This window comes from Pterocles gutturalis, unplaced genomic scaffold (assembly GCF_000699245.1).
Source record: "Pterocles gutturalis isolate BGI_N339 unplaced genomic scaffold, ASM69924v1 scaffold34546, whole genome shotgun sequence".
NCBI lineage: Eukaryota > Metazoa > Chordata > Aves > Pterocliformes > Pteroclidae > Pterocles > Pterocles gutturalis.
Window position 1 is genome coordinate 1 of NW_010104146.1, and position 12,064 is coordinate 12,064.

General features: G+C 48.3%; 1 protein-coding gene across 1 annotated transcript in view; it reads right to left on the minus strand.

Annotated features, from left to right (window-relative positions):
* Positions 1-622: 622 nt before the first annotated feature.
* The window catches only part of FUBP3 (far upstream element (FUSE) binding protein 3), a gene marked incomplete at both ends in the record, with an annotated part of 29,961 nt that continues 18,519 nt past the window's right edge, over positions 623-12,064 (minus strand). Inside the window, 6 exons of the mRNA XM_010086962.1 lie at positions 623-754; positions 1,449-1,520; positions 4,444-4,520; positions 4,985-5,058; positions 5,906-6,066; positions 10,794-10,935. Of these exons, the coding sequence (XP_010085264.1) occupies positions 623-754; positions 1,449-1,520; positions 4,444-4,520; positions 4,985-5,058; positions 5,906-6,066; positions 10,794-10,935 (658 nt within the window). The remainder of the gene's footprint in view (positions 755-1,448; positions 1,521-4,443; positions 4,521-4,984; positions 5,059-5,905; positions 6,067-10,793; positions 10,936-12,064) is intronic.

Sequence of the window (12,064 nt, forward strand, 5' to 3'; positions counted from 1 at the left end):
GCCACATACGACAACATTCGCTCTGCAAACCCAGCGCTCAGGAAAGCCTCATGGGTACGATCAGGATAAGTCCCACACAACCCACCGGTGGTCTGAGGGACAGGTGAGGTGAGATTTTACTTGGCACCTGGTTAATCCATATTCTTTTTCAAGAGTTTTCAGCTCCCTTTCAGGACAGGGTGCTCTCTCCCCAGGCAAGCGCACAGCTCCTGAGCCAGCACACAGCTTCCAAGAGAAAAGGCAAAGCCTGCACACACAGTCCAGGACCGCGCGATGTGCCAGCATTGAAAACTGGCTCCGTAATTCCTTCTACTTTAACTCCCCAAAGCCACAATAAAGCCTGGGGGTTATAAGGAAAGGCCCCCAGGAGAAAAAAAAAACAAACCACCTCTCAGTCACCTCCCAAAAAATCCTTCACCCCGTGCAGGGAAAAAGATCCTGATGTTGAAACAACATGACAGGGAGCAGCAAGCAATTTCTCACTTCTGTGATCCCTTCCTCAGCCACAAAATACTTCTCTGCTTCCCCACGGGAACCCAAAGCAGAGTCCCCACACCAGGGCAGGGCCAACACACCCAATCCCCCAAGGGACAGAGCAGGGGGGTTCAGGGAAGGCAAATACAGACCTGGCTGTGGGCCTGAGCCTGCCCTAGTGTCTGCCCGTAGTAGGCAGCCTGCTGTCTGTAGTACTCTGCCCAAGCCATCGTGTAGTCCGGCTGGGAACTTGCCTGAGAAGCAGCACTGGCAGCATGACCTGCAGGAAGAGAAGGGAAAAGGGAGAGATGAGTAATTCAGCAAGTCCAAGGTCAGGTTTAGGATCTCCTTTTGTAAAGCTTAAAGAAGAGCCAGCCCCCTACCAACAGCTGCAGGCATCCGAAAGAGCGACACTGGCTATCTGCTGTGTGGATGTGTCAGGACAGGCTTTGAGCTGGCTTGCAAGTGACAAGCCGACAGCAGCCAGAAAGCGTTAAAGAGACTGTTCCCGCGGCTGCAGAGACAGCCTGCACCCTTCGTCCTCAGCCCAAAGGCTCCAGCAGCATGGTGTGAAATGCAAATCCAGCAGGCAGCATCATGCGCTTCTTAACGGAGTGGAGAAAGCCAGGCCCATGTTCTTCCACGTGTGCAGAGCTCTCCTGCCCTCTCAACACCCCAGCTTCAGCTTTCTGGTTTTTGTTAGCATCAGTTCTTGTTCTGCGCTATGCTTCCCCCCCACAGGACAACTGCCAGCGCGGACACGACGTCTGCTGTGGTTCAACGGGAGCACCTCTCCCGACAGCACAGCTTTCAGAGGGGGAACTACATGCACCATCACCAGCAGGAGAGGAGCAAAGGGGTTTTGTAGCAAACTGGAAGCTAAAAATGGCAGGGGATGGAGACGCAAGTCATTGGATTAGAGTTAACTCTGTTTACAAGAGCTGATTCATCTCCAACAACCCTGTTTGACTCACTCTGTTTTTTGAAATACTCCTCCCATGCTTTGCTGTAATCAGGATGGCTGTTCTGCTGCTGGCTCTGTTGGCCTGTGCAAAGATGACAACAAGGGGCACGTCAATATGGAACAGGTGACAGTTTCCAGCCAGTGACATCTACCTTTCCATGAGGCAGGCCCTGGATCTACCTCAGTTTCCCAGACTTCACACTTCAGCTTCCACCTTTCTGGAGTGCTGGGCATCTTCAGCACAGGGAAAGCTGAGGAAAAGCTCAAATTCCTGATTTCATCTCACCTGTGCCCTGTTCAGGGGCATTCAGCCAAGTTTCCCCACTGCTGGGACCTGCTCAGACCTGGCTGCGAGCTGCTTGGCTGTCAGCCCACTCCCATCCAGCGCAGGGACAGAGGGTCCAAACCCCTGACAGAGCTGAGACCTGTCACCTCTACCTCCAGTCACCAAGCTGCCAAGGAAACGGCCGTGTTTTGAGTCACCTCACTTGGTTTTCAGGGGTTTGCATCCTTCACCCCACTCTCAGCAGCAGAGCCCGTCTGGAGGAGCCCTGGCAGGCCATGCCCCCAGCACACAGCTCCGGGGCAGCCAAACTGCGACTGGCTGCAGAGTCCTTGGACCCGCAGGGAGCCGGGAGCCCTGCATGAAGCCCAGCCAGCTCCACCTGCCGCCAGCACTACCCTACACGCACCGGAGAGGCTCCGTGACACCTTCCCACCAGCCACGACCAGCTCCGCAGCACGGTCTCCACTCCCGCGCTGCACTAAGATGAGCAGTGCCAATGCCTGCACGGAGAGAGACCTCGCAGACCCCAAACGCTTCATCTTCACTAGCACAGATCCCCCTCTTTGAAGCACTCAGACACCTCCCATCCTGCACGTGTAAGTGCTGGTGCAGGGGAGAGCCCAGCCAGCTGGGTGCGGAGGTGGGATGTCCATGCTTCCCTTCGGCACAGAGCAAAAAGTCCAGAGCCAGACACACAGCAAACAAACAAAAAATAACCCTGAGCTGAAAATAAAGCAACTGGAAAGCTGCAAAGAGAAGCAGGCACAGTGAGAGCATGAGCATGAGCCACTACACAGCGGGACCGCAGGCAAGGACAGGGGACACGCGTGGAGGAGAGCCCTCCCCAGCCCGGCCAGCCGCCCGTGCTCTGTGTACAGCCCTGCGACGCCGGCAAAAGGGGTGCTTTGAAGTTGGGGGGAAGGGGGAAAATAATACACTGCAAGTGTGAAGTGGGTGGAGGGAACAGGGCAGCAGTGTCCTGTCCAGGAGCATAAAAGCGGGTTAAAAGACTTGACCAACGCTACAAGTCAGGACCTTTTCTGGCAGAGGTCAAGGCTGCCTCAACTGTCCACCTGCTAATGCCAACAAAGGACCTCCTTCAATGCCTTTTCTTCTCGGAGAATTACAGTCCGCAGCAGGCTGAAAGGACATGCAGCTAAATGCATTTCACAGCAAAACGTTTCCCCAGCCAGTTAATTTATTTAAGATGGGGGAAGTAATTAAAATCTAAATACATGTGTAGGGGGTGGGGGTCTGCCCCTCCTCCCACAAGGAGGGCACTCTCAACTCTGTCCCCAGGAAGCTGCTCGGAGAGCGACTCAGCCAGCGCTTTGACAGGGTTAGCAGAGCCCCAGACAAACGGGCTGCAGACCTCAGGGAAGGGACCCTTCACGAAACTGTTTTCAAATTAAAACTTAAAGTGCAAAAGCAGGTATTTACTTAGTTTCTTATAATAATCCTCCCACGCCTTGGTGAACTCCACCTGGCCTGACTGGGCACCATTGTGATCTGCAGCAGGAGCAGAAAGCGGTGAAGGCTGCTTAAAGCACAACATTATCTTGTCTGTCCTCTGTGCTTACCCAGACTGCCTTCAGTGTGCCTGGCTACAAACAGGAACATGGAGGATCCTAAGTAGACATGGAACTAGAGAGCAAACATTTTCCATCAGGTTCAACAGTGGAAATAAACCACCTGCCCCCAAAACATGGCCTCGTGGTACTAAACCCACACAGGGGAGGGATAACGGCAAGGCAGGATGCTTCACTGGTCTTAGGAGCCACCAGAAACCTGACAAACTCATTGCAAAGCAGTCATCATGGGGATACAAGCTGTACTATCAGTGATCAGGGGATTCAAGGGGTCTGTGCTTACACTGGGCTCCAAAGCCAGGAGATGTGAGCTAGAGACATGACTGTATGTTGGAGGAAGGGAGATTCTTCCACCCCGGTGGCTGGTGTGCAGGATAAGAGGATGTTTCAGGGAGGTGAGAAAGAAGATGACAACCCAGAGGTGATCTGGGTTCAGTTTTTGACCTTGTGACTAAGGAGGTGTGTGCACTAATTTTTATTTATTTATTTATTTGAAAGTTGTTTGTCCTGCTGGCATCATTCTGAGCATTTACCACTGTGGAGGCTGAGCAGTTCTCATCAACTCCCGAAAGGAAACAACGGGACACTACTACAGCCAGTGTGGATGAACCAGGACAGGAGCCCTGCCTGTCCTTTCTTTCTGCATCTCCTTTCCAGTCTTTCCATCAGACTGGGAGTTGAACGGTGAGGAGAGCTCATAAGGAACATTTAAAAAAGAAAATAAGCAAGAACCGACAAGATCAAGAACAAAGAGATGAGAGGGCTCACCACCAGACATGGCGTGCCTGTTAGGGGAAAGAGGGCTTGGCAAGTGCTTGCCTGGAGAATCCTGGCAGAAGAGAGCCTAAGGCAGAAATGTTTTTGTTACAGACAGCAAAGACCGTGCTCCACGCAAAGAGAGCAGAAGCAGGCAAAAAGCAGTTAAGTGCACAAAAAGTGTTGCAGTTTTCAATGGACTTCAGCTTATTCTGAGCTCAAACACCATAGCATGCCTCTACACACCTCTTCGGCTCAGGAAATGATTTTGGTGTTTTCACACAAGTGGTCTCATAAGTGGAGTTTTGCAGGCATGAAGCAGCAATTGCAAAGGGAACACCAACCCTTCTCCAGCCCAGCTCCTAGACACTTACTTGGGACTTGCTGTCCAGGCTGCTGCCACGTCTGGTAGGTACTGCCCCAACCCTGCGTCATGAACGCCTGAGGACCGCTGCGGGAGACAAAAGGGCATGCTGAAGCAGACAATAAAATACTTAACAGGCCATATACATGAAGTTGCCCACAGAAATGAAATTGTTACTTATACTCAGCAATTGCTGAGCAAACAGGTGAACACGGGAACAAAAGGAAATGCAGTGTAGGTGTGAGTGCTAACTGGATATTGGCCTGTTCATGAAGCCAAGATGAAGATTCATCACACTGAACAGCACTCCCTGTGATCTGTGCAGTTTAGGCTTCTTTCCATGCTCTCACTGCACTAGAGACGGGAATTTTGGAGATGCTAACACCTACCTTGCTTACAATTTAATAGCTAAAATCTTGCTTCTGAACGCTCTATCTTTAAAAGACTCCCCTCATACACCACCCCTTCAGGGCCCTCCACCCTTCTCCCAATGCTTTCATAGCTCCCAGTCATTCCCCACAGCCCATCCACAATGAGATGGAGAAGCTTACTTTTGATGAGGTGTAGCGGGTGCTTGGCTGAACGGACTTTGACCAAATCCTCCAGGTCCACCCATGCTGGTACCCTGTCACAGAATCCACAAATACTTAACGCCAGCTCTAAGCACAGGGTGCAGGCAGCTAGTGTGAGCAGTAAGAAAGGGGAGGAGACAGCCTGGGATACATTCCACTAAACCCCAGCACCTGAAAGAAGTGATTGATTCTCCAAGGATGAAGTTCTCGGGACTATCAGCACACTCAGGAGCCCAGCTTCAAAAGCAACTCCAGCCAGCCCACAAAGGGGCTAACAGGTCTACAGCACAGCTGGAAGTTTTCCACTGAATAGTCTGGATCCTGAGGCTGGTATTGAGCCTCCTCCTCTCAGGCCATTCAGCATAAAGGTTGCTTTTCAGCTTTACCTTACCCAGTTCAGTATTTTCCATATTTTTTTTTTTTACCCAAGTCTCCCCCTTCAGTAGTACTCCACCCTGACATTATTAAGCTTCAATACCACAGCACTGCATTAACTGGAAGATAAAAGTCATCCTGGATTTACTGGAGCAAGGAGTTGAGTGTTACTTTCAGGATGATGATGCCAGGATTGTGTCTTTTCTCACACAGTGACACTATTGTCTTCCCTTCAAAAAATCTCCGGCAGCCTTCACATACCCTGTTATTGCTCTTCTGCCCTCTCATACAGCTGCACACTGCCCTTGGTTATGTCAGCAGTCAGATCCTTCTGGGACAACAGCAAAAATTACTCCAATGGATGCTGGAGGGACACCAAAGTTCAAGGCAGCTGCTAACAGGCAAATGGTTTTGAAGCTAAATAACGTAAGCGTGTGTATTCTGTGCCTTCCTGTAAGTCCAGACATGTACCCAGGAGTGAATACACCACGTTTGAAAGAGACAGACAACAGAGACGGAACTTACACCAACTTTCTCATCTATGAGATGTCTAGCGAGTTCAATTTGCTGGGGAACTCCTCTGATTGTGAATATTCGTACACCTGGGTCTGTGTTTGGAGGAGGGTTTCTCTGGAGCTCCACATGGGCTCCCGACTGCTGATTTATGCTCTTGATGTTCTCACCACCTGAAGAAAAGAAAACCAAGACAAAGGGATATTCAGCATCTTTTTCCATAAAAGCATAACTAAGTCAGATTCCGGTAATGGAATATAGTCTCAGCTACCTTCTGCGTGCCCCAAGGGAGGTGGGCTGAGGATGGCAATAGCGTAAGAAACCACAGTACCCGAGCTCATGTTGCTCCTTTACACTGCCTCATAAGCATGACCTGAAACTGCGAGCTGCTGCAACGGTTTTTGGGGTCATATCTATTGGGGTGCTGTTTCAAGAACACACAGTCCCCCGTGTGCACTTTGCTAGGCTCCCAACAAATGCAGCATGGCTGAGATACACTTTCACAAATCAAATGCAAAAACTGTACTGACTGCATTCCGGTGGTTTTGCACAGCTGTTCACAACCCTCAAGAAAAGAAAGTCACCTGCGACTGAAACATGCTTTTCTTTCTTCCATGAGGTCTTTTTTTTTTCACCATCATTAGACATTTCATTCCACCAAGGCAAAAAGCCACGAGCCACATCCCTTGTAGCTTAAAAACAAAGCTTAAACGTTCTCACAATCATGTGCTGTTCAATTCCCTTAAAGAAACCTCTGCTTACCACGCTTCCTATTCACACCGCAGCCTTCGCGTCCCTCCACACAACCGCAGCAGCGCAGGATTCCAGGCAGTCTTCTGCTACTTCAGTTAGTTGTGCATGCAGTGAATATCTGGCTAGTTTGCCATCTGGATACGCTAGAGCACAGGAGTGCTTCGGGCAGGATGCGGAAGGGCCAGCCACAGCAGAGCTGATTTCCTGAAGACCTGCTAGGTCCCGGTCTCTTAATGAAATTTGCTTAACAAAAGCCTCAGCCAATGTTACAATGGTTCAATTCTTCTTTTGGAAGCTCACACAACTTACAGACCAGCTCCACTCAACTGGAGAAAGTACAGGGTGTGGGGAAGGAAGGGGTTTTATAACTTTTAAATTACAAACCAAAACTCACCACCCAAAAGGACATACAGCGAGCGGAAAAGAGAGCAAAGGAAACTAACTGGAGATTTTTGTTTGGTTTTAATGAAAAAGGGTCTCCAAAAATAATCTCCTCAGTTTTGCTTGCATTTCCATCTCTATACATCCAGCACAACTTCAAAACAAACTGTGGATGTTGCAGACACTTGTTCATTTCATTGTAATGGACTCGTGACCTTTTTAACATTTTAAAGCCTTCTTGGGGAAGGGAGGAGGAAAAGTTGCCAAAGGGCAATTAACTCTTTCTAAATGAATTTTTGAAGATGCATTTAACAAAAGATAATCGTGTCACATCCCTGGGCAGACAACAGCAATTGTACTGTGCAGCCAAAAGCCAAGCCACTTATTTTCAGTCAAGCATGGGAAAGCGGTAAGATAAAGTTTCAAAACCAAGAAGGTTTTTTTATGTAATGCTTTTGTCTGACGCAGACTTATTGAAGCTCCGGTTTTTACATATTGAGGCGAGATCTGAATCAATAGCTGTTTCATCTGCTTAATGAAAACAAATGACCCTTTCAGCCAACACAATCTGGATCATGAAGGAGTGGGAGAACTTTACTGGACGACAGAGGCATGACCATAGGTTGCTACCTGTGCAGCAGACTAGGTTTCTCCTTCCAAAAGGGGATTAAAAATTGAAGCATTCTCAAAATGGAAGCAAGGAGAATACAGATTTCAAATTATTTCCTCACTTGGCATTCAGCATCAAGTTTGTAGCTGTTGCGGCTGTTTCCACACCAGGTCCCTCCTAAACCATACTGCAGGTTCAAGTTAGTTGGCTCTCCAGGCCTGGCCAGAGGCTGCAAGCTCCTGCTCCCGTACCAGGACTTGGTGCCCTTCTCCTCCTTCCCCTCCAGCCTGGTACATGCCAAAGTGCTCCCTCCCACCCCAGCTATCCCAATTCAGCCTCCAGAGCATGCAAATGAATTGACACAGTCAACACACGCTGCCCGGTGCCGGAAGGAGTTCATCTTCCCCCATAATGAGGTGACCCGCTCGGCACATGGTGGCTGTCTATAGAAGCATTCAGCAGCCCCGCTCCATTCTTCTACCTGATGGGGGGCAGAAGTGATCCAAGAGTGGCCCCCCAGCTGGACGTGAAATCGTAAAGCAATTAATCAAACCTGCTAAAAGGCAGAGCTGACAAGAGCCAGGCCGGCCACGTTATCTGTCAGTATTGCTGTATTTATCATGGAAATCCAGCGGGGGCCCAGAGAGGCTGCAGTTTGTTTCCAAGCATCAGCAAACAGAGAAAGCGCTTGACATGTGTATGGCGCTCCTCTCCACCCTGCCTCCAGTCTTTCAGAAAAGAAAAGCTGCACCTACCCACCCTCTAGAGGAAAAAACTACATGCACAATTTGGAGGGAGCTGAGCACTTCTTATCAGCTCAGGAAGGCTCACGCTGCCAAATTGAGAAGCGATGCCCTCAAGAAAAGGGCCTGAGATCTTCTACCATATGCGCTACAGAAATTGAGCTGAGAAACTTCCCCGTCTCCCTCTTTTCTGCTTTCTCAAGTGGTGACATGCAGCTGGAAGCCCAGCAGCAGTCACCTGGCCACATCACAATCACTACACCTGGGGGACCAAGATAGCCGTAGCCTGGGTGCTAACCTCAGACCAAGCTACGTGTGTCCAGAGGACTCGGCCAGACTTCATGGAGAAGGCTAACAGCCAAGTCCTGAATCACAGGGGGGGAAAAAAAAAAGCTGGAAACTGCTCAGTAACTAAAAGGGGGGAGCAAAGGTTTTACAACTGGTCATTATTAAAAACCCCACTAACATCCCCTTTCCCCTACACTGCCCCACCAGCAGTGGGGGAGGAAATCAGAAGAATCAGGTGTCTTGCATCAACATACGGTGAGTGTGGTACATCCATCCCTGTCCAGGCCCCAAAGGCAGCGCTACAGCCATTACTCACCTGCCAAAAATGAAGGCTGCAACAGACTAAGAGCCGAGGCACTGTAAGAACACCGATTACAAGGTGATATTACAAAGCTACAAGCACTCAAATCACCATACAACTAGTAATTAGTCACTCCAGAAAGCTTCTGATCTGGCTGGGTAAGGATCTCTATTTTGCTGTTGTGGAAACAAAGGTAAAAAACCCTACCCTTCACTCCCGCAGCGAGCCTGTGCCAGGCCATGCACTCGAGTGCTAGGACATCCAGCTCTGCTACCTGCATTTATCTTTTCAGCACACGGTGCTCTCTGTAGTCACAAATGCTCCACTTCAGTGCACTGCTGAACAATAAGTGACCTTTTCTGATCCTTTTTAAGACTAACTAATGGATACAACAATAAAGTTTCATTATAATTTTATTTTTGCATACATGTAACTCTCACTTGTGGGCTTAAAATTTGCTTTGCTTGATCTTCTGCCCAACTGGACTGTTCAGTGAGATCAAGCACAATCTCTCTGCAATTTCTACGTAATGGGGAGAGCAGGTGCTTTTCCATATTCAAAAAAGTTTTAAGGTTTGGAAACAGGTTTACAGTAAAGAACATCATCTGAAAATGATTGCAGATACACTGCTGATACAGCTGCGTCCCATTTCTGTGTCCCTTGTCATCCAAAAAGGCAGGAGTTCAGGGTGCCACAGGGGCCAGACACACAGAAGGGAAGAAGTGAGACGCAGCAGGGCTGTGCAGCAGGGGAAAGAGGCCACAAGGTGTTTCACCACAAGCTCACTCCTGCCCAACATGACAGCAGGAAACTAAATGTCACCGAAACATGGCACAATGCCCTCACATCTCTGCCTCCTTTACTGCTGCAGCTAATCTGTTCCTATTCTATTCACCTCATCTCTGCTGAGGCTAAAAGCCAACTGTGATTACTTAAATGCTAGTTAAGGCATATGTCATTCTTTCTGAAATAAGCAGATAGAAAAATTACATACAACTCCTTTGATACATCAGCGTATTAACTCAGAAGCACTGCAACAATTCAAAGCCATATAGCTCTTCTGTTCCTGGCTCTATGTACTGCCGTTACCCGATGTGTACCTCATGCTCTGTGACAAATTGAGACTGCTGCTGACACTCTGGTTTCATAACTGTCTTGGGAGTGTTCTGGTTGTTGAGACAAAGGCCAGATGACTCCTCGTCCATCTCCTTGGCATGAAGAGATTCAACGGCTAAGGCAGCCAAGGGGCCTCCACGGCAGTGAACGTGCTTGTCTGAGCGAGACGAGGTGCACCAGCCTGCCCTGCGACAGGCTCAGACGCAAGCTCCGATACAGACAAATCCTGCTGCTTCACTCTATTCATCAGACACTTCAGGTATGTGGCTTGAAGCAGCTACTGTTATTACCACATTCAGAGACCTTCCATTTTATCACATGGCACTCAGCGAAATCCAGCATGATGAAATGACTGTACTGCTTGTCCCTGATAAACTGTCCTTTAAACGAATTCTCTATAAAAAGAATCCACAAATGAACCTGCCTTTTCTCAGCCAGCTGCTTGTTATAACAAGCTTACTTGACAGCTCTGCATGAAGAGCCTCTCTTACATATTGTGAACAAGGGCCTGGAGAGTACAATTATGAGTCAGAGCACCACAAAGAAAACAACCACAAGCGCTTATAGCTGATTCCTATGCTGCATTCACTGGCCACTAAATATCTGCAATTACAGAAAACGCCAAAGCCTCACTGTCAGGCAGCAAGAATTCAACCATCCCAAGGAAGAAAGATTGCAAGCTCTAGTATTTAGTGCCACAGGACCCACCTTTGCCTATAACAAGACCACACTTATCGGCTGGCACTGTGTAGGTTATTTCCTGCATGCCCCCAGGTGTTCCAACACTCCAGTCCCCACGGCCACGACCTCTTCCTCGGGCGACAGCTAAACTTCCAAAGCCATCTCGTTCCTTGGAAGACAAAAAATTTATACCAGTGCTTTTTTGCTGGCCCAAAAATACATTAAAAACAAAATAAAGCAAGGTAAGTTAAATTGCATTATAATCAATGGCACTGAATTAAGATATTCTTGGACTTCAGTTTCACATTCAGGATTTCGAAGCACTTGAAAATGCCAAGTAACGTAAGTTACAGTTGCCTTCCTGACTCAGGAAGATATTTATGTTTTTTAAATGCATGCCTTTATATCTGCTGAAATAAACCTATAAACAAGCATCAACTACCAAAGGGCTTTTAGTCTGTGATGGGGGCTTTCCTTAGAGCAATCAATAGATCTTGGCACTGACACACACTGAAGTTTCTTCCAAACCCTTTCAAGTGTCATTCTTTAAAGAACTGCTGGAATTACAAAGCTAAAATGCACATTTTCCAAAACTTCCAAAGGAAGCTTTTAAATTCAAAGACACTCAAAGGACATACCTATTTTGGGTAACTGATTTCTCCAAAAGCAAAGGCCATGAGTAGCCAGAGGCTATCATGACAGACCTCAAAATTTAAGTGGATGATTAAAAAAATGCATGAAATCAAGTATTCAAACCAGACCTCAGGGCAAGAAGAGATATCAAGACACACTCTTGATGGAGAAATTGTGCTCAGATATCTGGTCTGGAATGGCTTAACGTCTTTACTTCTCATAAGGGAACATACAACCTCCTTCATGGGTCTGACATACTACTTCACCCATCATTGTACTTCCTGCTCTTGGGCCATGCAATATGCTGGCATCTCTTAGAGAGCAGTGACCGCATACATGAACGTTCATTGCCTTCCCCTGCTTCCCACAGCCACCAGACCAGAGGACCAGACTCTGAGGAGGAGGCATCACTGAGCACTGTCGATGCTCTGCTGTCAAAGCGTGACTCAGCCCTGCTGAGCAGAGCCTCCAGTCACTGTGTCACACTGGTGCTCGACTCCATTCCACCAGGCCACCCTTTCCAAAAAACTTCAGAACAACTAAACATCTGGGGTAAATGTGGAGCTACAATGAGGCCTCATAATACTGCCTGAGAATAGGAGACCTTCCCATAGATCCGTCAGCCCATATCACATTAAAAAACCAAATAAAAACCAAACCTAGCA